Here is a 24,282-nt window from a genome sequence, read left to right as displayed (position 1 = left end):
TGAAATACGTTTGACACGTAAATAGGTTATTTTATGAGATAACTGTCTTTATACTAGGTAAATGGTGTTAACAACATAGTCTAAATGTGTCCTATAAATATATCCTGTCTTTGCCAAATACGAATCACTGCTCCCCTCCCTTAGCTGGATTTATTTTTGACCATGGTAGTTCCCTGTAAACTACTGGTACAGTGGAAAATGTTAAGCAGTGCAATATATGAAACTTAAAGTTGATCCTAGAGGTGATCCCATACTTTCTCTTCATTAAATTAGTTGTTAAACTGTCAGTCAGTCATTATATCAAACTCCTCGACTCAAAAACTGCATTGTTGTCACTCCTCACAGGAAAACAAGTGGCACCCGAGGAGCAATTTTCTGGTGTTAAATTATCAGAGTTGGCAGGAGTATGTTCCCAGGAAATAGATAGCACTTGTCCAGCATTAATGAAGAGGCCAGCAGCTTAAATTTTATTGCCAGTTTGTTTGCCCAGTAACTATACACCAGTGACATTTCAGAGCTTCTCAGAATTTGAAGCTCATTACTGGCTATGATCTCCAAGTAAACACGCCTACCATAAATTGTGTCAACATAAAATTCTTTTACCTTCTACAATGTAGTGCACTTAAGCAATTTATCCTTGGGTATGCTGTGAACATTACTGGTGTAAACTGTATTTATGAGCACAATTAAGTTTCAATAGCATCCTCATAAAATTGTCATCAGTTACAGACAGGACATTTTCAATCAGGAGTACAATTACATTAACTTTGGAGAGTGTGTTAAATGAAAATGGAGTTACATAAAAACAATGTGGATATAAATAATAATCATTATTATTATTATTATTATTACTGTTGTTGTTGTTGCTGTTGTGCATATTTTTATCTGAGAAATCAAACAGATTACGTTCACAAATAAAATGTTCTCAGTGTAGGAAATCATTTGTCATCTGTAAAATAACATTTCTGCTTGTGCATGATATATATATATCCCTGTCTCATTTGTCCCCTGCCTAGCTGTTTGTATTTTTGACCATGGTAATACCTTGTGACCTGCGGGTAACATGGCATTTAATAAGTCACTTCTGTCAGCATCTACTCTATGTCATCAAAGTTGATACTGGCAATGATCCCAAATTTTACCATCATAATTGTTTTGAGCCACACTCTCTATATTGTCCACTGGTCCCAAAATTGACATTTTTAATATCCTTCATTGTGGAAAAGGCACCTGAATCTTACCAGTTTGTGTGGTTGCTATTTTTGGTCTTATCTGAGTTGACATCTCTTCTTATAATACATTTCCAGGAGGCAGATGACTCCACTCCCACAGTAATGTCAAAACCAGCAGTGTGAAATTTGTATCAGATATCTGACACATGTACCCTGCAACTATACACCAGTGACATTCTAGGACTCAGTACTAGCCGCAATATCAAAATTAAATTGACATGACTGTCATAAAGTGTGTCAACTTTTAATAAATCTCTATTCATAGGACCTGATGCCGCACAAAGTGCACTTTTGCTCTTTAGCACTAAGTAAACTGTTAAAATTACTGGCATAATAAACATTTATGAGTTAATTAAAGGTTCAATGCTTACAACTAAAAGATTAATATTACTATATTACTACTACTACACTCACTAGCCACTTTATTAGGCACACGTGTGCAGGGGATTGGCCACTGAGTATATAGTATTTAGTATAGAGTATTTTTTTCATATTTAACCCAGTTAAAGATGTAATTACATATCATTATTTTACCTACTGGAAAATATTTAGCAGATACAGTATAAAGATGCATACTATCCTTCAAAATGTGCACTTTTCATTGAGAAGGTGACAATCGCACTGTACTTGACCATAATGAGTAACTGAGCAGGCACACACGAGCATATAATTCTGCTAATTGACAGCTGTACATAAGAATTGACTTCTAATTGTTAATTGCTACAAAGTAATCTTAAAAACCTAAATCAGAAATTCTCAGTATTTTGCATTTCCCATTGTATAATCACTGTACAGACTAAAAGAGTTTGTAAATTAAGCCAACACAAATTACTTAGAAGAATCTGAAACCACTAACAAGTTGGTGTTTGGGATTATATTAGGGTTTAACGGTGAGCCAGTGGCACTTGTAACAGTGAACCACGCACTGTTATGGAATGACAATTGGCTTAACATAAGCTAAGATCAAATCCACTTCAGGAATTCAAGTGCTCTCCTGCAGTTCCATTTTGGCTAGGGTGTCCAGTGCTCTGAGTGTTCAGAGAGGTGAGAGTCAGTAGAAATTAATAGGAATTGTAACAGCACTCTAAATTTATGACCAGTAGATGCCAACATGGCCAATTCATAAACACATTGCTGAATGGTTTATTTGAACTGAAAGCAGGCTTAAAGTAAAGGTCATATTAGTCAGCATCAGAAACTGCTGACTAAAAATGATCATTGACCACCACTTTGTCATTTTCTTTTTCTATTTTCCAATTCAGTGTGACAAGGCTGAGTAACAGAAAACATCTGGTACACAGTTTAACATAAGTTGTAAAATATGACCAAAGTAGTATGATATGATGACAAATTCATTAAAGGTTTTTTTGACTGTACTTTGGTGTTTTTGCACTTTTTTCTTCCAAAGTAAAAGTTACTGATTCACAGCAGCACAGTTTATCTGGAATGATTATTGAACGATGTGCTATTATTTGACAACAGGATATGAACTAGTTCAACCTGTTTACATTCCTTTTATGAAATATTCCCATTTCCATGATACGGTACTTTAAGAGTGTGCCAAGTATGAAAATTGTTTTCCTAATGGCACAGTGGTTCCAATAATAGGAAATCACAGAGTCAAGGACATGGATGTAATCATATGCTGTATGCGATAGGCTACATAATGTTACAACCAGGAAGGACAGATTAACAGCAGCTTAAAGTGCTCTTGCCTTTACTGCACAAAACTCTCATAGAGCCACAGGTGTTGTTAGACCTTTGGGGCAGATGCTATTTATATGGACTCTGCACACTAACTGGTTGCCCATTTTTGTGCCAAGCTATTGTGTTAAGTTGACTTGGGATTTGTTGTGCCCATAAACAACTGCAGAGGAGTGGCTTCCTAGGCATTTGATGTAAAGACACTTTCCAATGATTAGAATGACAAGGTTATACATGGCTGGAGTCATTGTACTTCCTTTTAAAACAGCAAATTTTATATCTTTAACAAACTGACTGACTGACTATGATAAGCTTTACTGCTAGATTCTCCATCTCCCATGTTCTTTTTCTTCCTTGTATTTCCTTATCTCCTCAAAGACTGCTGCATCTTATGCCAGACTGTAGATTTTCAGTTGCATAACGTCTGAAATGTCAGGGTTTAAAAGTAAGTAGACTGGAGCTTTGTCTTTATTTTGAAATAATACATAAAACAAGAACAATAAAATCAAACAAAGGACAAGTGTTGCTACCCTATCATGGAAGAGTCTAACAATCTTTTAAACCTTACCAGGCCCCTCCTCACCAGATGTGTTTAGCACGTTTTACTTCCTTTTAAGAGCTTAGTGCAAAGGTTCTTCTATAAGCATTTACACATTCAAGGACATACAAAGGGTTTAATAGGACAGTGTGTTCCTGCTCGTGTCAGTGTTCACCTCTTAAAGGTTCTGGGTCTCTTTACTCAGTTTATCACTTAATAAAATTGAATGATATTCAAGTTTGCAGTTTACACTTAAAGTAGTGACACATACATTAATTTAAAAAGGGTTTAATTACACATTACAGCAAAAAACCTAAATCCTAATACAATATGTGCACAGCAAATTTTGATTTTGTATTAGTAATTTGCAATGCAAAATGTGCAAAGTAAGCATCTCACAAGAAAAGCAAATAAACCATAAAGTGAAGCTCATTATAAAACTATCTCAAAATGTAAGGCAGCAATATAAACTGGTCAGAGTTTATTTATATTACTGGTGGCAACATGCAACTAAAACAAATGTGCATAGAAAATTTTATTTTTAAAGATTTATGTCTTTAAGCTCTATCATCCTGTAACACAATATAAATATTAATTACGGTCTACACTGTACTGTTATGACAAGGTTTGGGATGTCACTCTTTATGTTGACCAGCTAGCAGGCTTAATACATTTCAGGTCAGCTGGTATGTTTTGTAACCAGAGATGTGAGAGTCCAATAATGGGCCCTGTGAGTACAACATGCCCTGTATTCAAGGTGACACACAGTGAGCACATAAGCCACAACACTTTTTGACCATTCAGTCTGGGCAAAGAGAAAAAAATACCTAGTGCTACAAACATGCTTACAAGGCACTATAATCATTGTAAATGTCACAGGATTAGCAGCAACATGACCAGAATACATGGCCAAACAGAGAAAGACCCACCTACTGTCTTCTCTCTATAAGAGAAGCTGCTTAGGACTCCTTCAGTAACTGGTAGACATCCAACTCAGGTGAACACATCAACTTCAGTTGGTTAGTATTGTGGAAAACTAATGTATCATTAATTGCAAGTGTTTATTTGCATAATTTAATTGTGCTAATTTTAATACTTTAATCATGTTTCAAGAAACATTATACTGTCATGTTGTTTCTAGTTGTGTAATCAAAAAACATATATAGCTTATATATATGTGCATACTTTTAAATCAGCATAAAATAAATGCCTACTAACAGCATGATAAGATTTAACAAATTCAAGAGAGACACAGTATGTATGTCCTCTCCTTATTTTCAGTCACTTCAGGTCCCATCATGAGCACAGACGCAGAGATGGAGGCCTTTGGCCCGGCGGCCATCTACCTCAGGAAGCCTGAGAAGGAGAGGATTGAGGCGCAGAATACGCCATTTGATGCCAAAACGGCCTATTTTGTGGCTGATCCTGATGAGATGTATGTCAAGGGTAAACTTGTCAAAAACGAGGGAGGCAAAGCTACAGTTCAGACAGTTACAGGAAAGGTAAGTATAAAAAAACCTAAAAGGAAACAAGTAACACTTACAAGGACAGACAGAAAACAGTCCTGTAAAAAACATGGACAGCTGCTTTTCAAATATATATACAGGTAACTATTACATGATGCACTAGCTTAATAAATGTTTCAGTTACATTTTGACTTCGTTGTATTTCCTACTCAGACAGTCACTGTTAAAGAGGATGACATCTATTCCATGAACCCTCCCAAGTTTGATAAAATTGAGGACATGGTCATGATGACCCACCTCAATGAGCCTGCTGTGCTGTATAACCTCAAAGAGCGTTTTGCATCATGGATGATCTATGTAAGCTCCAATCTTACAGTACAATGTAATGTGCTTGTACCTGTAAAGCCTATGCATCAAGTGTGATGATGCTTCTTTGTTTGGCACAATAGACCTACTCTGGGTTGTTCTGTGTTGTCGTGAACCCCTATAAGTGGCTTCCAGTCTACGATGCCCAGGTTGTTGTGGCATACAGGGGCAAGAAGCGAATTGAGGCTCCACCCCACATCTTCTCCATCTCTGATAACGCCTATCAGTTCATGCTCACTGGTAAGATCAAAGTTAATACAGAATTTAAGTGAATAAGACAAAGTAGAATCCCAACTGTAGGAGTAAGCTGAGTGCTTTATTTCAGATCGGGAGAACCAGTCTATCCTTATCACGTAAGCATAACACAGCTTCTCATGACAGATTCTGAGGAATTTTATGACTATATTACTGAGTAAATAAATATTATCCTATAATTTCCCAGTGGAGAATCTGGTGCAGGAAAGACTGTCAACACCAAGCGTGTCATCCAGTACTTTGCAACAATTGCAGTAGCTGGAGCCAAGAAAGCTGAGCCAAGCCTTGGCAAAATGCAGGTAAAATCGAATGTCTGCTAAAAATATTTGAAGAATTACTGTATATCACCTCATAATGACTTTATTCAGGGTTCGCTGGAAGATCAAATCATTGCAGCCAACCCTCTGCTAGAGGCCTATGGTAACGCCAAGACTTTGAGGAATGACAACTCTTCTCGTTTTGTAAGTATTCATTTTATGGCCCTTTTTGTATTTTTTTGTAACTGAGACTCAAACTGAAATTTTGCGGTAATTGTCTAGGGAAAATTCATCAGAATCCACTTTGGCTCCACTGGAAAACTGGCCTCCGCTGATATTGAAACATGTAGGTTGTGGTTTTGTAATTTGAAATATGAAGAGCCATGCACTGCTTGATGCGCAGTCATCATACATTTTTATATCTAACAAATACTCACAGACCTGCTGGAGAAGTCTCGTGTCACCTTCCAGTTGTCTGCTGAGAGAAGCTACCATATCTTTTATCAGCTGATGACTGGCTACAAGCCTGAGCTACTGGGTATGATATGACAAAGCAAATGAGTAATAGGAAAAAATAAGAGCAAGTTCCCACTTATTCATTTCCTTTATTTTCTTTCAGAGGCTCTTCTGATCACCACCAACCCCTATGACTACCCAATGATCAGTCACGGTGAAATCACTGTCAAAAGCATCAATGACGTGGAGGAGTTCATTGCAACAGACGTAAGTAGATTGCAACGTGTAGAATAACAGCAGATGAATGACAGAATAATTGGTTTTCTAAAATTGTTTGTTGTGTATGAATTTTCAGACAGCTATTGACATCTTGGGCTTCACTGCTGAAGAGAAGATGGGTATCTACAAGCTGACTGGCGCTGTGATACATCACGGCAACATGAAATTCAAGCAGAAGCAGCGTGAAGAGCAGGCTGAACCTGATGGCACTGAGGGTAAGTATATAAATAGTATGATAATGCATATTACATCAAAGCACATTACAGCAGAGGAGGGAGGAAGTCACAAAAAAGTCTCAAGTTATTGTGTTGAGAATCAAGCAAGTCACAAGCCAAGTCATACAAAATTCTGATGATCTGATAATGTTATGGGAACATGGGAAATGTTCACAAACCTCCCTCTGACTATTAACTGTGTATTCATAGGCTATAAACTAATAAAAGACTGCCTATGTCAAGGGAATAATCAAATATATTGTGACAACTTATTACAAATACACACATTGCATTAATAAAGAAAAATAGCAATCACAAGCTGTAACTGCTCAAAAAGAATATGAAAGACAGTACAGAGGGACTGAAGAATGAATTGCTTTTTAATAGTTTTCAACTGTGATTTTAGTAAAGTTAAAGTTCTCATTATTTAGTGTTGGTATTACTTGGTTATCCTGTGTGTTTCTTTGCATTATTGAAAACATTTTTCTTTCCATCAGTGGCTGATAAAATCGCCTACCTCTTGGGCCTGAACTCAGCTGATATGCTGAAAGCTCTGTGCTACCCAAGAGTCAAGGTCGGAAACGAGATGGTGACCAAAGGTCAGACCGTGCCTCAGGTAATGACAAGAACCGTGAAAAACATGAACCATCTACAAATACATATGACTAAAGTAAAAACCAAGCATGGTTTTCAAAATATTTCCTTTGTTTCTAGGTCAACAATTCTGTCATGGCTCTGTGCAAGTCTGTCTATGAGAAGATGTTTTTGTGGATGGTCATCCGAATCAACGAGATGTTGGACACAAAGCAGTCAAGACAGTACTTCATTGGAGTGCTGGATATCGCTGGGTTTGAGATCTTTGGTGTGAGTGGTCTGAAACAAGACTGAATATTGTTACTGATAAACACAGTTTTGCAGCACAACTGAGTACATGCCTGTATTTACAGTTCAACAGCTTGGAGCAACTCTGCATCAACTTCACCAATGAGAAACTGCAACAGTTTTTCAACCACCACATGTTTGTCCTGGAGCAAGAGGAATATAAGAAAGAAGGAATTGAATGGGAGTTCATTGACTTTGGTATGGACTTGGCTGCCTGCATTGAGCTTATTGAGAAGGTAGGACCAATCTGTCAGGTAGAACTGTAATCCTCAGTTAATTCTATATAGTTGGTTCTTATACTACTATAATATATTTTCCTTTCAGCCAATGGGCATCTTCTCCATCCTTGAAGAGGAGTGCATGTTTCCCAAGGCAACAGACACTTCTTTCAAGAACAAGCTGCATGACCAGCATCTTGGCAAGACCAAGGCCTTTGAAAAACCAAAACTTGTAAAGGGCAAAGCCGAGGCTCACTTCTCCCTGGTTCACTATGCTGGTACAGTGGACTACAATATCACTGGCTGGCTGGACAAGAACAAGGACCCCCTGAATGACTCAGTTGTTCAGCTCTACCAGAAATCTGCAAACAAATTGTTGGCCTTCCTGTATGCAGCCCATGCTGGAGCTGAGGGTAAGATAAATCTGTTAGTTGTATATCTTATTTATGAGATATAACCAAACAATGAATAAAGAGTCAATTATTTGGAGGCATTATGGTTTTAAAAACAGATGCTTCTGGCAGTGGTGGCGGCAGCAAGAAGGGTGGTGGAAAGAAGAAGGGTGCTTCTTTCCAAACTGTGTCTGCTCTTTTCAGAGTATGTTTAACATCTACAAGAGATGAAATTCTAATTTAACTTAAATGGTTCCCCTTTGCACTAGACCTTTGCATAAATAATGATATTTCACCTTCCAGGAGAACTTGGGCAAGCTGATGACCAACTTGAGAAGCACGCATCCTCACTTTGTGCGATGCCTGATTCCCAATGAAACAAAGACCCCAGGTTTGATGTTTTTATATTGTTTATATGTCTATTTTCAACTCATAAGCACTGTAAATTAATCCTGAAGATGCTTATTAAACTGACTTATTTTCTACAATGTACAGGTCTTATGGAGAACTCCCTGGTCATCCACCAGCTGAGGTGTAATGGTGTGCTGGAAGGCATCAGGATCTGCAGAAAGGGCTTCCCCAGCAGAATCCTCTATGCTGACTTCAAACAGAGGTAACCATTTTAGATGAGTTACTATGTATGTAAGTAGAGGTTAATATGACTAACAACACAATTTTCTCGGGCAGATACAAAGTACTGAATGCCAGTGTCATCCCTGAGGGACAGTTCATTGACAACAAGAAAGCTTCAGAGAAGCTGCTGGGCTCCATTGATGTGGACCACACTCAGTACAAGTTTGGACACACAAAGGTTGTTTTTTTTTTAAATACAGTATTATCAGAGTTTTACACCGGGAGCCATCCTGTTGTATCCAAGCGTGCTGATGACTATTTTCCTTCATTTAAAACAAAGGTGTTCTTCAAAGCTGGTCTGCTGGGTACTCTGGAGGAGATGAGAGATGAGAAACTGGCTGCACTGGTGACCATGACTCAGGCCCTCTGCAGAGGATATGTCATGAGGAAGGAGTTTGCTAAGATGATGGAGTGGAGGTAAGACTATCACGCACTATACTGAAATTCTTATTAATCTCTAGTGTCCTGGTAAACAAAGGCAATAACCACACACTTCTTAATGTTTGTGTTGTAGAGAATCAATCTTCACCATCCAGTACAATCTCCGTTCATTCATGAATGTGAAAAATTGGCCATGGCTGAAACTGTACTTCAAGATCAAGCCTCTTCTGAAGAGTGCTGAGACTGAGAAGGAGCTGCAAGAGATGAAGGACAACTATGAGAAGATGCAAGCAGACCTGACTACTGCCCTGGCTAAGAAGAAAGAACTGGAGGAGAAAATGGTTTCCTTGCTGCAGGAAAAGAATGACCTGCAACTTCAAGTGGCTGCAGTAAGTAAAATACAAATCCGGATTCCCTTTGTTGTGTATTCATTCAAGTCCTCAGATATACAGTATGTATTGCTGAAATTCTGTGTGTTTGTTTAATATATTGTGTGTAGTAATATGTGGTTGCAGGTACACAAATACAAGCTTCTGAATGAAAGTACATGTGTTCAAACTGTAGGAAAGTGAGAACCTCTCTGATGCTGAGGAAAGGTGTGAGGGGCTCATCAAGAGCAAGATCCAGCTTGAGGCCAAACTCAAAGAGACAAGTGAGAGACTGGAGGATGAAGAGGAAATCAATGCTGAACTGACTGCAAAGAAGAGGAAGCTGGAGGATGAATGTTCTGAGCTGAAGAAAGACATTGATGACTTGGAGCTCACCTTGGCTAAAGTGGAGAAGGAGAAACATGCCACTGAAAACAAGGTGCAAATAACACATTCATAAAAAATTTGAACATATGTGTTCTACTTTTCATATAAATGAATATAATCAAATGGAAATAATGCCCTTATGATGTAATTTCAGGTGAAAAACCTGACAGAGGAGATGGCAGCTCAAGATGAAGCCATTGCCAAACTGACCAAGGAGAAAAAAGCCCTCCAAGAGGCCCATCAGCAAACACTGGATGATCTGCAGGCAGAGGAAGACAAAGTCAACACTCTGAGCAAGGCCAAGACAAAGCTGGAACAGCAAGTGGATGATGTGAGCAAACAACAGTTTGATTTTCTGGTTTAGCCCTATAATAACATGAATTATTCTGGGCAGTGAGGCTCTGTCTTCTAAATATCAAAGATCAGATTTAAATCATCAGTAATAACTGTTACCTTATAGCTTGAGGGATCACTGGAGCAAGAGAAGAAGCTCCGCATGGACCTTGAGAGAGCCAAGAGGAAGCTTGAAGGAGATCTGAAACTGGCCCAGGAATCCATCATGGATCTGGAGAATGACAAGCAGCAATCTGACGAGAAAATCAAGAAGTAGGTTTTTGTTTGCTTTAGCTTATTAATCCTCTTCTCAGCAGCTCACACATTACACTCTGATAAACAGACAAACTAAGCTTTATTTGTCTCCTCTACAAAGGAAAGACTTTGAGATAAGCCAGCTCCTCAGCAAGATTGAGGATGAACAGTCCCTTGGAGCTCAGCTTCAGAAGAAGATCAAGGAACTCCAGGTACCATTGTTTTACATAAACACTAAACAGTGGGTCAAAATCAACATGTTTAAGTCAGTAAGCCTTCTTGATGTTACTGTGATCATATCTAGGCTCGTATTGAGGAGCTGGAGGAAGAGATTGAAGCTGAGAGGGCTGCTCGGGCTAAGGTAGAGAAGCAGAGAGCTGACCTTTCCAGGGAGCTTGAGGAGATCAGTGAGAGGCTTGAGGAAGCTGGTGGAGCAACAGCCACTCAGATTGAGATGAACAAGAAGCGTGAGGCTGAGTTCCAGAAGCTGCGTCGTGACCTTGAAGAGTCGACCCTGCAGCATGAAGCGACTGCAGCAGCTCTTCGCAAGAAACAAGCTGACAGTGTTGCAGAGCTGGGAGAGCAGATCGACAACCTCCAGCGTGTCAAGCAAAAGCTGGAGAAGGAGAAGAGTGAGTACAAGATGGAGATCGATGACCTCTCCAGCAACATGGAGGTTGTTGCCAAAGCAAAGGTGAGTAGTTTTCTTATATTCTGTGAGGGATTTGCCTTACATTAGGTTGTGACATGTAAAGCATGAAATGTAACTAATAAATATTGCAGTAGCCTTAAGGTTAGAGAAATACATAACATATATATTTGTTGTTGTAGCGAAACCTGGAGAAAATGTGTAGAACTCTTGAGGATCAGATGAGCGAGCTCAAAGCCAAAAATGATGAGAATGTTCGCCAGCTGAATGACATTAATGTACAGAGGGCGAGACTGCAGACAGAGAATGGTGAGTCACCTGTAATAAAAACTGGTACTGAAAATTAGTAACAATCACACTGATACATTTATATATAATCTATATTGTTTATATATTGTTGTTCAGGTGAGTTTTCCCGCCAGCTTGAGGAGAAAGAAGCTGTTGTTTCCCAGCTGTCCAGAAGCAAACAGGCCTTCACTCAGCAAATTGAGGAGCTCAAGAGACACATTGAGGAGGAACTCAAGGTACGTTTCCTATTCTTAGGTTTTAACCTTTTAACAGGGGCTGAATTGATTTAGTTCAACATACATACAATGTATTGTAATATTTTAAAATCCCACACCACAAGCAGTGAAGCAAACATAATGCGGTTAATATGCTGTTACATTCAACAGGCCAAGAATGCCCTGGCCCATGCTGTTCAGTCTGCCCGCCATGACTGTGATCTGCTCAGAGAGCAGTTTGAGGAGGAGCAGGAGGCCAAGGCAGAGCTGCAGCGAGGAATGTCCAAGGCCAACAGTGAGGTGGCTCAGTGGAGAACTAAATATGAGACTGATGCTATCCAGCGCACTGAGGAGCTGGAGGAGGCCAAGTAAGTCACTGTCTTTTCAGTGTTTAAATTAGTTTTTATTTCAGCTGTTGGTTTCTAAACAAAAATCCTTTTTCACTTCAGGAAAAAGCTTGCCCAGCGTCTGCAGGAGGCTGAGGAATCCATTGAGGCTGTGAACTCCAAGTGTGCCTCTCTGGAGAAGACCAAGCAGAGGCTGCAGGGTGAAGTGGAGGACCTCATGATTGATGTGGAGAGAGCTAATGCTCTGGCTGCCAACCTTGACAAGAAGCAGAGGAACTTTGATAAGGTAACAGAAAATCAAGTCCACACTGATCTGAGTAAAACAAAACACTACCATAATAATTGGTTCTCATCTATATATTACTAGGTCCTTGCAGAGTGGAAACAGAAGTGTGAGGAGAGCCAGGCAGAGCTGGAAGGAGCCCAGAAGGAGGCTCGCTCTCTCAGCACTGAACTCTTCAAGATGAAGAACTCTTATGAGGAGGCTCTGGACCATCTGGAGACCTTGAAGAGAGAGAACAAGAATCTGCAACGTATGTCAATAGCACTAAAATCTCATTTGTGTGGTCCATTCTATGACTTTCAAAGGCGAATTATTCCTTTCAACTTACTGTATGTTATACTTAAACATCCTACCTACCTGCTGTAAAAAAAGATCCCCTTCTAACTATGTATCTTCTAATTGTTCTTTAGAGGAGATCTCGGACCTGACTGAACAGATTGGTGAGTCTGGAAAGACTGTCCATGAACTGGAGAAAGCAAAAAAAACAGTGGAGACTGAGAAGTCTGAGATTCAGTCAGCACTGGAGTAAGCTTTATTTGTCTCCTCTACAAAGGAAAGACTTTGAGATAAGCCAGCTCCTCAGCAAGATTGAGGATGAACAGTCCCTTGGAGCTCAGCTTCAGAAGAAGATCAAGGAACTCCAGGTACCATTGTTTTACATAAACACTAAACAGTGGGTCAAAATCAACATGTTTAAGTCAGTAAGCCTTCTTGATGTTACTGTGATCATATCTAGGCTCATATTGAGGAGCTGGAGGACGAGATTGAAGCTGAGAGGGCTGCTCGGGCTAAGGTAGAGAAGCAGAGAGCTGACCTTTCCAGGGAGCTTGAGGAGATCAGTGAGAGGCTTGAGGAAGCTGGTGGAGCAACAGCCACTCAGATTGAGATGAACAAGAAGCGTGAGGCTGAGTTCCAGAAGCTGCGTCGTGACCTTGAAGAGTCGACCCTGCAGCATGAAGCGACTGCAGCAGCTCTTCGCAAGAAACAAGCTGACAGTGTTGCAGAGCTGGGAGAGCAGATCGACAACCTCCAGCGTGTCAAGCAAAAGATGGAGAAGGAGAAGAGTGAGTACAAGATGGAGATCGATGACCTCTCCAGCAACATGGAGGTTGTTGCCAAAGCAAAGGTATGTAGTGTTTTAAAAAGAAGACATAAAATCACCCAAGATTTTAGCAAATACTCAAATAATGAAAGTGGAAAAAAAAATTCAAATATCTGTTCAATAAGTTCCATGGTCACTGTATTTGCATGATGTGAAGTTTCATGTTCATTACAGGCCAATCTGGAGAAGATGTGTCGAACTCTTGAAGACCAGTTAAGTGAATTTAAATCTAAAACTGGTGAGAATGTTCGACAGCTAAATGACCTGAGTGCACAGAAGGCAAGATTGCAGACAGAGAACGGTGTGTATCCAAAGATTGTGAAATGTGTAATACTGAATTAATTACTACCTTTTTAAATCTCAGATGCAAATGACTGATGTTAAAAAATGAAGGTTGGTTTTTAGTGTAGTAATTATTTTAATAATTTATGTCTTGTTTTGTCACCCATTATGTAGTTTATATAGTCCTACAGCTCAATGGTTATTATTTTTCTCTTGCTTGTGTGTTGTACTACTACTTCAAATCATTTGTTTTCTTTTTAATGGAAAGCAAGTTCAGCCATATTTGAGTATCTCAGAAAGACGTCACCTGCATCTTACTCTTACTCTTGTTCACTCAGGGGAGCTTGCTCGGCAGCATGAGGAGAAGGAAGCTCTTATTTTCCAGCTGACCAGAGGCAAACAGGCTTACACTCAGCAGATTGAAGAGCTTAAGAGACATATTGAGGAGGAAGTAAAGGCACAGTATCTTGTATTTGTATAGTCCACTTTACAATGCAGTGTGTGCATAGGCTGTCTATTCATCAGGAATGTGTCGGGCGAAAAAATCACCTACAAATTATATCTCAAACACAAGTGGTTTAACAAAACCTTGATGAAAAATGGATCTATACACTGTGCACCAAGGTTAAAAACTGACATGTAATGGAATGACATATACTTATTGTAAACTGAATTAGATATATCAGACAGAACTGGTTTGATTTTTTTAAAATCATTTGTTAAATCATAGATATACATTACATTTCAGTTTCTGGTATTATGGGTAGGCACTACAGTGTGTCAACCGAATCAATTAACGCTTTCATGCTTACAGGCCAAGAACGCCCTGGCCCATGCTGTTCAGTCTGCCCACCATGACTGTGATCTGCTCAGAGAGCAGTTTGAGGAGGAGCAGGAGGCCAAGGCAGAGCTGCAGCGAGGAATGTCCAAGGCCAACAGTGAGGTGGCTCAGTGGAGAACTAAATATGAGACTGATGCTATCCAGCGCACTGAGGAGCTGGAGGAGGCCAAGTAAGTCACTGTCTTTTCAGTGTTTAAATTTGTTTTTATTTCAGCTGTTGGTTTCTAAACAAAAATCCTTTTTCACTTCAGGAAAAAGCTTGCCCAGCGTCTGCAGGAGGCTGAGGAATCCATTGAGGCTGTGAACTCCAAGTGTGCCTCTCTGGAGAAGACCAAGCAGAGGCTGCAGGGTGAAGTGGAGGACCTCATGATTGATGTGGAGAGAGCTAATGCTCTGGCTGCCAACCTTGACAAGAAGCAGAGGAACTTTGATAAGGTAACAGAAAATCAAGTCCACACTGATCTGAGTAAAACAAAACACTACCATAATAATTGGTTCTCATCTATATATTACTAGGTCCTTGCAGAGTGGAAACAGAAGTGTGAGGAGAGCCAGGCAGAGCTGGAAGGAGCCCAGAAGGAGGCTCGCTCTCTCAGCACTGAACTCTTCAAGATGAAGAACTCTTATGAGGAGGCTCTGGACCATCTGGAGACCTTGAAGAGAGAGAACAAGAATCTGCAACGTATGTCAATAGCACTAAAATCTCATTTGTGTGGTCCATTCTATGACTTTCAAAGGCGAATTATTCCTTTCAACTTACTGTATGTTATACTTAAACATCCTACCTACCTGCTGTAAAAAAAGATCCCCTTCTAACTATGTATCTTCTAATTGTTCTTTAGAGGAGATCTCGGACCTGACTGAACAGATTGGTGAGTCTGGAAAGACTGTCCATGAACTGGAGAAAGCAAAAAAAACAGTGGAGACTGAGAAGTCTGAGATTCAGTCAGCACTGGAGGAAGCTGAAGTAAAATCTTGATTACACTTACATGTTAAAATACAATAGCACACTCTATATGTAACCATGTATACATTTTGACTGTGTTTATATGAAACATTTGGTATATGTGAATGTTTAAGGGCACAATAGAGCACGAGGAGGCCAAGATCCTTCGTGTCCAGCTTGAGCTCAACCAGATCAAAGGTGAGGTTGACAGGAAGCTGGCTGAGAAAGATGAGGAGATGGAGCAGATCAAGAGGAACAGCCAGAGGGTGATTGAGTCCATGCAGACCACTCTTGATGCTGAGGTCAGGAGCAGGAATGATGCCCTGAGAGTCAAGAAGAAGATGGAGGGAGACCTGAATGAAATGGAGATTCAGCTGAGCCATGCCAACAGGCAGGCTGCTGAGGCCCAGAAACACCTGAGGAATGTCCAGGGACAGCTCAAGGTGAGGACCGTATGATCATTTAGGTAAAAAGCAGGTTCAAAGGGTACAGAAGGTACATTCATGTGTTTTCTTTTTTGTTGTCAGGATGCCCAGCTGCACCTTGATGAGGCTCTGAGAGGACAGGAAGACATGAAGGAGCAGGTCGCCATGGTGGAGCGCAGAAATGGCCTGATGCTGGCTGAGATTGAAGAGCTGAGAGCTGCTTTGGAGCAGACTGAGAGAGGACGCAAAGTGGCTGAGCAGGAGTTGGTTGTTGCCAGTGAACGTGTTGGACTGCTTCACTCTCAGGTTTGTTTTCATGCATTCACAGGACACTAGTCTTGAAAACAGTTTAAATATTATGTTAAACATGACTTTTCTTAAACATCCAGAACACCAGTCTTATTAACACCAAGAAGAAGCTGGAGGCTGACCTTGTCCAGGTTCAGGGTGAAGTGGATGATGCTGTCCAGGAAGCAAGAAATGCTGAGGACAAAGCCAAAAAGGCTATCACTGATGTGAGTTTAGGTTTATGAGTTTTCCTTCTTATGTAAAATGCAACATCAGTAAATGTGTTTTTAAACTTGACCATTTGTGTCAATACATTCAAAAATATAATTCCAAACTGCCCATTATTTCAGGCTGCCATGATGGCCGAGGAGCTGAAAAAGGAGCAGGACACCAGTGCTCATCTGGAGAGGATGAAGAAGAACCTGGAGGTCACAGTCAAGGACCTGCAGCACCGTCTGGATGAGGCCGAGAACCTCGCCATGAAGGGTGGCAAGAAGCAGCTCCAGAAACTGGAGGCCAGGGTACTGTATGAACTGTAAAACAACATTTTGTTTTTGAAGGCACATCAAACTTTCATTGATTTATTCATTTCATATAGTACTATATCTTTATACATAATTCTTATTTTAAAGGTGCGTGAGCTGGAAGCTGAAGTTGAAGGTGAGCAGAGACGTGGAGCTGATGCTGTGAAAGGTCTCCGCAAATATGAGAGGAGAGTAAAAGAGCTGACCTACCAGGTAATGAATTTTACTTAAAAAACACACAGTACACAGTTGAAGTGTTTGTTCTCTTTCATCTACAATTCTTTGTGTGTCTAGGCTGAGGAGGACAAGAAAAACGTGACCAGACTCCAGGATCTGATGGAGAAGCTGCAGCTCAAAGTCAAGGCTTATAAGAGCCAGGCTGAGGAGGCTGTGAGTGAACTACATTGTTGTGAATATTCATTTACAATTAAATTATTAATGACATTAACAAGCAAGTCAACAATAATCCCATACCCTTCACAGGAGGAGCAGGCCAACACCCACCTGTCCAGGCTCAGGAAGGTTCAACATGAGCTGGAGGAAGCTCAGGAGCGCGCTGACATCGCTGAGTCCCAGGTCATCAAACTGAGAGCCAAGAGCCGTGATGTTGGAAAGGTAACTTTTCATTTTTTCACAATGTCAGTGATTGGCATTTGACATTTTTCTGTAAGAATATGCATTTATTTTAATCGCTACATAGTGAATGCTACTGTATTTCAAATATACTCATAACTACAAACCCTGCCTAGAGGTACTGACTATCTCCTTTACCTTCAGGGAAGTGATTTTGCTGAATGAGACACAAGATCCAGCTGGAGCATCTCAGCAAACTTCATATAATATGAGCCCCTGAGAATTTTCTGAAAAAGTGTCAATATATTATGTTAAAATATGTTAGTTCTGTTTTCTTTGTGCTTCCTGTTTGACAAATTCAACCTTACATAATCAGATTAGCTTATGTAATAGTTAAATAAAACTATTTAAACAATGTGTGTTTCACTAACAGTGTGTTTCAATATGAAGACCAAACTGGCAAATTATTATTCCTCATATTACATATTATACTTTTAGTTAAGATCAGATGCTACAGCTCTGTTCCATCTTGCATATAGCCATACCGACGACATAATGAAAACAGTGCCCGGCGTTGTTGCAAAGTGAATTAACAGCTCTGTAATTGTGTAAAATGTTTCAATGAGATATTTAGACTCATTTGTGAATTATGTAGTTCAGCTAATCAAGAGCACATGAACCGACTCACAGGTTTAATCAAGGTATTTTTGTTTTAATTGCTATAATGCATTTTCTTCCCAGTTTCACAGTTTACCAGAGCCATGGATTTAATTACAACATACCCACATTTTCTCCCTCCACAAAAGCAGCTAAAGCATTATTATCATTTATCAACTACATTTCAGTTACATTTGAAAATGCAAAACAACGAGTGCTCACATATACCACAGGTGTATAATGCATCTATATATGGAGCGTTTAATTAGCAAAGAAAATAGATAGACAGTTCGACTAATACCCTACCCACTGCTGAAAATGGAAACAGAATACATTTGAGCTTTATTCCAGCAAAACTATAAATACAATTTTATAAACATTGTTCAACTGATGATTTTCTAAGCCAATAAGTGACACCTCTCATTTCATCTCTATAGTTTTCATCAGTACATAATTTACCGTGCGGCATAGTGACTATTGTTTATTGCCACCATTCTTCCTGTCTTTCTTTTTCTTTTCTTTTTCCTCTCTTTTCCTTGCTCTGCCTTTTCCCTCACCTTTCCACAAGGCCCTTTCCTTGTTCTGCCCTCCTTGAGCCATATCATTCTGCACCTGGGCTGTATGATTCTTATCCATCAGAGAGAAGCAGTCTTTGTCTGGACTGTTAGGACCAGTCACAAGTCTCCCCTCTTCCTGTGGGCACAAAGTTACAAAATGTGTTTTACTGGTTGTGCCTGTTTTGGGCGATGACATTCTGGAGGGGGCTTTCCTAGGATTTCCACGGCTTGGAGAGCACTGCCTGGACTTAATATCTTCTCCTGGGACAAGATATAAGTTGACGGAGAGGGGTCTTCCAGGCACTGGACTCAGAGGAACCACAAAGCTGTCTCCAGGGGCTCCCAGAGTAAGTGAAAGCTCTGGAAAGGTACATGGTTGAACAACAGTCTCCTGTGCCTTTGACAGATAAAGAAGTCAAATAAGCACTGATGAAGCAACACATCTTTTATTAAGACAATCATCTTCACAAGCACATCTTACCTGCTGTGGTATGAAACTCATAGACACATTCACTGTCACCTGTTCAAAAAACAGCAAGTCATTGTTCAGTACACAGTGTTAGAATGACTCTTGATTAACCTTATGTGAATTTGTGGTCATTGGCAGACAAGACTTTACAGTCACTTATAGCAGCATGGGAATAAGATATCCACCTTAAAGGGGAAGCTAACAAATGGAACTTCACTTCCCCCCTACATGAAATCCTTATCTGGGTTAGGGTTTGTTCACTATGTGTACATAAATCCTTCAGTGCAAATCAATACAGAACAACAGGTCAAGTCTTTTATTCATACGTCACACATCTATATTACAAATTATATTTGCAATGAACAATTTACCTGAACAAGGGAATGAAGCTTCTTCTGATGCTCTGTCTCAGGAGTAAATGAAGCAGATTTGGGTAGCACTCTGGGGGATGCAGATTCTGCATAAGCCATTTGAGGCTGAGAGGTAGGTCTGGAACAGTCCTGTGGTGTTGTTGGTGCATCTTCAGCCACAGAGATGTGTGGTGAGGAGGCCTTGCAGAAGAAAAATGAAAACATGGTAAATGGACTGTGTTTATATAGCGCATTTCCACAGTGTGTTACACTGGCCAAAGTGCTTTACAGAGATGATACACCATTCACCCATTCACACACCGATGACAACAGCTGCCACACAACGGCGCTAATCAAGCCACCGGGAGCAATTTGGGGTTCAGTGTCTTGCTCAGGGACATTTAGGCATGCGGGGAGACCAGGAGTCGAACCACCAACTTGCTGGTCAGGAGACGACTGCCCTACCTCGTGAGCCACAGCCACCCCCAGACATAAGGTAGTTGAGCTGTCAAGTATTTCACCATTACTGAGGTCACTTGGATATCAGGCTGCTTATTAAATAAATAGTTCAATGTCTACATATTTGGATCTGTGGACTGAGAATGGTGTTTCTGCAATGAATTATGGTATTGTAGTCACAAAGAAAGACACACAAATTTGTTTCATACCATTCCCTTTGTGGGAGTGTGACATTAACATAACAATGAACTACATTTAATAACACTTGGTCTAATTCTTTTTTCCTGCAGTATCGATGATTTTAATGTTGTGAAACTTACTGGGATTTCAGCGTTTATATTTCTGTCATGTTCTTTTGCTTCAGAATCCCCACTTATCCCTGGCAGGTTAGGAAGTGAGACACGCTGATCGTCTAGCCGTCGTGCCTGACTGGAGGCAATCATTTTGAAGAATGCATCGGCTTCTGCACCTGTTACAGAGAGTCAAGAGTTATTTCTGTGATGTCCCAGAGACAGAAAACACATTGACCTTATGTGCCCTGTGTGTTTTTCTAACCTGGGAGTACAGTGCTTCCATTGTGTGTGGGTGTGGCAGGTGTACTTCTGCTTGGTTGTAAGAAGCAACGTTGCTCTTCCATGCGTCCTCTTTGTGCATGACTTATCATTTTGAGGAACAGCTCCTGTTCTGCTGGAGCTACCTTCAAAAATGATGTAAAGAAAAAAAACAGTCAGAAGTGGAAAAGGTCACAAACAACTTAGCCAGTGGAAGTTCACAATAATCAGAAGAACAAAATGAAAGAACTACATTTTTTTTGTGTAATTTTAATCCATTATTTAAAAGAATACGTGGCCATGACAGCAGAATTATAGGCAAAATTATAACCTGCATTTTGCCACATGACATCTCACCTGCCAATGTCGGTCGGTTTTGACACGGTTTAGGGAGGCAGACCTCCAAGGAAGTTTATTAGATCTGTCTTTACACTGAGCTGAAGGGGTACCTAGACTCTGGAAGATATGGGGTGCAGAACATCTCTGTTCATCTATCCTTGAGCCCTGTGGGAGGAAAACTGGATTAATTGCTGTAATGTTGGATCAGCAGCTGGATGTACTGTTAAACATATTCTGTATCTGTAAAAAAGTTTAAATACATTGTGAAACAAAATGAATGCAAAGAAAATCCCGTCAACTTTTCACAGTTATTACACATTGCTATGTATGGAGCCAACCTGGACTTTAGAGACCATGTAACATAAGTAGCTGGCATCCATCTCTGCAGCAGTTGATGCTGATGTGGTACCTCCATTCTGTATTCCTGGCAAAGAAGGAAGAAAAACCCGTTGGTCATCAAGCCGTTGGCCCTGAAAGTCAGCCAGCAGGTTGAAGAACTTTTCAGAATCTGGACCCAGGAAGGTAAGAAAAGAGACTACATGTTACTACCTGAAAAACATGAAAGGGCAATGAAATTATTATTGTAAAACTTTAAATACAAGGGGAAAAACAGACAAGGAAGCATGGTTGTAACCTAACCTTTGGGTGTGGTGGTCTGACTGGGTCTGTGCTTAGGTGTGGACTGGGGACTAACATGTAAGACACATCGCTGTTGATCCAATTGCTCATGCTGGCAATGAGTAGAAAAATCAACATCTTCATCTGCAGTCAAGACCTAGACAGAAAGAAGCATAAAGAACATATTTAGGTCAGTAAATGGTTTGTTTGAAATATAAATTACTTGAGCACACACAAGGGAATTCAGATTGCAGGTCTAAGACCTTACTGATTTAAAATGCAGATATTGTCATTTCATGTAATTTACCTTCTGCTGTTAAAAATGACAACGACTTGAGCAAATACCTCCTTTTGATATGCTGTATCTTCAGTTTTTGATTCCTCTGTGTATGGGATGGGGCTGAAGGAGGCTGAGCTTGGAGGGACCAATCCAGATGCAGCCTTATCCTTTTGTGTTGAACACTGGGTCTCCAGGGTTGGGATTTGAGGTAGTGCACACCTTTGGTCCTCCAGTCTGGTATCCTGAAAATTAATCAGGCCAGCTTTTCTCAGCATTTTCAATCAGGAGGCACATTTTTATGACAGTTCTAGAGAGCACTGAGTTAAGGGTGGCTTCATGTAGGAATGTTCTTATATTAGCCCTATAATGTGGTACTGTCAACTGGTTTGAATTTTACAAATGGAAAATTACAGCTCTCAAAAATCATCCTATGTGAACAGTCCTTATGATGATAACATGATTTGAAATTTCCATAAAAACAGACTTTGAAGCACTGTACATCAAAAACACAAGAGTGAAACTGCTCTTTGGCTTTTTGTACAATCCTACAAATTACATTTGTGTAATATTTTTGTTCAGATTCTAGTTTCATAATTGTGCAAGATTTAAAGCCAGAGCTGATTCCATCAAAGTATTTGGTGCTTTTATCAACAGCCATTAAAAATGTAAAAAATTTTAGTCTCTGAAAAGAGAAGTACTAACCTGGACTTTAGAGACCATGTAACACAAGTGGCTAGAATCTCCTCCTGCAACAGATGTGGCATTTACATTCTCTAATCCTGGTAATGAGGGAAGAAACACCCGCTGGTCGTCAAGACGATCACTCTGAGTGTCGGCCAAAAGACTGAAGAACATTTCATTATCTGGAAGATGTGATGTCAAAAGAAGTGAAATAGTTAATAACTAAACAGACAACATTATAAGTGAAAATGAATCTTCTCTGATCTTTTGGGAAGAAATAGTCAGTTAGAGGCAATTGCAAGAATAGCAACACGCTTTTATAAAGGTTTAGAGATTTATGAGTACAGTGCACCTGCATTTAATGTACTAACTACATGCTTTCTGTGTGTGTGTGTGTGTGTGTGTTTGGGTGTGCAAGGAGCACTCTTACTAGGATCCAAAGAACAGCGCTGGTCCTCTATGCGTCCACGCTGGCCATGGAATATCACATTCATGAACTTTTGTTGGTCATCAGGTGATTCCGCCTATTGGACAAAAACAATGTGATAAATGGGTGAGCAAATGATAATCAAATCAGTAGAAGAAATCCATAATGATGATAGCAATCAGAATAAAACACAGACAGAACCGACCATTATGGAATGGGAGTGGTCATGTTGAGAGGGAACTTGTAATTGGTTGGATGGTCCCAACAAAAGCTTCCTGTTTCGATCTGAAGTACTTTCAGGTACAGCCTCATCTGAGCCATGATGCCTATTGCTCCTGGGTTCCTGAGAATACAAGTCACAATAGATTTTCATTTATTCATCACACCACCTGTGCAGGTCCATGCACTCAGCCCTTGACAACTTGTAGTCTAGTACCTGGTAGTTAAACCCTGGCAATGACACCTGCAGGTCATCAGTGTATTGTCCCTGGTTGTTGTCCAAGGCATGGAAGGACTCCTCACAGTTTGAACCTGCAGGGGTTCAGGGGTGAAACAGTCAACAATCAGTCTACAAATCAATGTAACAGTGCAGGTGTTTGTGGTCTACTATCCCAACCTGCATGTGTAGTTTTGATTTGTGTGGTTTTAAAAGGACTTGAGGTGCAATGCTCTTTATCCATTCCATGCTGTGAGTAACTCCTTATGTTGAGGATCCGCTCCTGTTCCTGTTGAACGTTAAACAAAAGAACAAGTGAATGTTATTCCCCTTGGCACTAAATTAACTGCTAATCTAAATATTAAAACAAAAATGATCATTCTTTTTACATGTTCCAATATCACAGCAAAAGTCTGGCAACCCATGTTGAAGATCAATGTAAAACAATGTAATGGATTACAGTATATTACATGTAAAGAAAGTGATAAAATACATGTTACAGAAAAGAATAAACACAAAATTACCTTATTTACTTCTTTTGATTGCTTTCTATAACTTAGATATAACTGTATAAACATTTCTATAATAAACATAATATGAAACAAGAACCAAATTTCAAAGGTAAAAATTTACATTATGCTACAAAACCCCTACCAGCACAGTGTCGGTGGCTTCTGATTTTAAATCCATCTCAGCAGCTGCAATTGTGAAAAATTACAGAAACATTATGGAGAAAAAAAGCTGCCACATACAAGGGAGAAGGTTCTCAATAGAAAACTGTACTATATGTCCAATAGAAATGACTATTCCAATTGATGCTACTCCAACTGTGTACTGGATATAACTCGGTGGACGGCTTTTAAACTGAGTTAAATCCAGAACATTAACCTGTTGGCTTTAAGACCCCAGCTTGTGCCCTATTCTTAAAATTACCATTTGTAATCCTAGATAAAAAGATAATCCCCACCATGGAAAGAGATAATCTTTTTCACTGGTAAATGTATGTTTTCCCATTTGATATGTTAAAGTTTGTTTGCATTTTGAAGCCAACACAGTCACTATGTGTGACTTATATGGA

At 39.9% G+C, this 24,282-nt stretch overlaps 2 protein-coding genes across 3 annotated transcripts; one reads left to right on the top strand and one right to left on the bottom strand.

Annotated features, from left to right (window-relative positions):
- Positions 1 to 4,772: 4,772 nt before the first annotated feature.
- On the top strand, positions 4,773 to 17,675 carry LOC109965911 (myosin heavy chain, fast skeletal muscle-like). Its single transcript, XM_020610301.1, has 39 exons — positions 4,773 to 4,976; positions 5,154 to 5,297; positions 5,390 to 5,546; positions 5,632 to 5,659; positions 5,749 to 5,860; positions 5,930 to 6,022; positions 6,101 to 6,164; positions 6,258 to 6,356; positions 6,438 to 6,541; positions 6,630 to 6,768; positions 7,266 to 7,384; positions 7,483 to 7,632; positions 7,716 to 7,886; positions 7,975 to 8,281; positions 8,380 to 8,465; positions 8,564 to 8,651; positions 8,756 to 8,873; positions 8,948 to 9,071; positions 9,174 to 9,310; positions 9,408 to 9,663; positions 9,839 to 10,081; positions 10,184 to 10,360; positions 10,490 to 10,635; positions 10,739 to 10,829; positions 10,922 to 11,311; positions 11,449 to 11,575; positions 11,672 to 11,790; positions 11,941 to 12,137; positions 12,219 to 12,402; positions 12,484 to 12,649; positions 15,467 to 15,591; positions 15,705 to 16,013; positions 16,098 to 16,301; positions 16,385 to 16,510; positions 16,634 to 16,804; positions 16,916 to 17,020; positions 17,102 to 17,197; positions 17,291 to 17,422; positions 17,585 to 17,675. The coding sequence occupies exons 1-39, from the start codon at positions 4,773 to 4,775 to the stop codon at positions 17,603 to 17,605; spliced, it is 5,829 nt and encodes a 1,942-aa protein (XP_020465957.1). The 3' UTR covers positions 17,606 to 17,675.
- A 443-nt stretch (positions 17,676 to 18,118) lies between these two features.
- On the bottom strand, positions 18,119 to 23,973 carry LOC109965893 (uncharacterized). Of its 2 annotated transcripts, none has more exons than XM_020610272.1 (15): positions 23,859 to 23,973; positions 23,385 to 23,493; positions 23,205 to 23,299; positions 22,974 to 23,111; positions 22,772 to 22,865; positions 22,363 to 22,523; positions 21,726 to 21,902; positions 21,402 to 21,537; positions 21,101 to 21,270; positions 20,781 to 20,927; positions 20,428 to 20,569; positions 20,193 to 20,341; positions 19,435 to 19,614; positions 19,076 to 19,114; positions 18,119 to 18,991 (listed from the first exon to the last, which is right to left on the bottom strand). In XM_020610272.1, exons 1-15 carry the CDS (start codon positions 23,892 to 23,894, stop codon positions 18,512 to 18,514), a joined length of 2,253 nt encoding a protein of 750 aa, XP_020465928.1. In that variant the 5' UTR covers positions 23,895 to 23,973; the 3' UTR covers positions 18,119 to 18,511. The 2 variants fall into 2 exon arrangements, with proteins under 2 accessions (XP_020465928.1, XP_020465929.1); XM_020610273.1 differs by having other exon boundaries at positions 21,101 to 21,186.
- Between the last annotated feature and the right edge of the window lie 309 nt (positions 23,974 to 24,282).

This window comes from Monopterus albus, unplaced genomic scaffold, assembly GCF_001952655.1.
Source record: "Monopterus albus unplaced genomic scaffold, M_albus_1.0 scaffold105.1, whole genome shotgun sequence".
In the NCBI taxonomy this organism is placed as follows: Eukaryota; Metazoa; Chordata; class Actinopteri; order Synbranchiformes; family Synbranchidae; genus Monopterus; species Monopterus albus.
Note: the sequence above shows the minus strand (reverse complement) of the source record. Positions and strands in the feature narration are given on the sequence as shown.

Excerpts from the sequence above, each read along its gene's own strand:
- LOC109965911 (XM_020610301.1), top strand. The coding sequence starts at position 4,773 with ATGAGCACAGACGCAGAGATGGAGGCCTTTGGCCCGGCGGCCATCTAC. Across the intron at positions 4,977-5,153 it reads TTCAGACAGTTACAGGAAAG|ACAGTCACTGTTAAAGAGGA; the intron begins GTAAGTATAAAA and ends TTTCCTACTCAG. Across the intron at positions 9,311-9,407 it reads GCTAAGATGATGGAGTGGAG|AGAATCAATCTTCACCATCC; the intron begins GTAAGACTATCA and ends TTTGTGTTGTAG.
- LOC109965893 (XM_020610272.1), bottom strand. The coding sequence starts at position 23,894 with ATGGATTTAAAATCAGAAGCCACCGACACTGTGCTG. Across the intron at positions 22,524-22,771 it reads GCGCTGTTCTTTGGATCCTA|ATAATGAAATGTTCTTCAGT; the intron begins GTAAGAGTGCTC and ends CACATCTTCCAG. Across the intron at positions 21,538-21,725 it reads ATACAGCATATCAAAAGGAG|GTCTTGACTGCAGATGAAGA; the intron begins GTATTTGCTCAA and ends CTTTCTGTCTAG.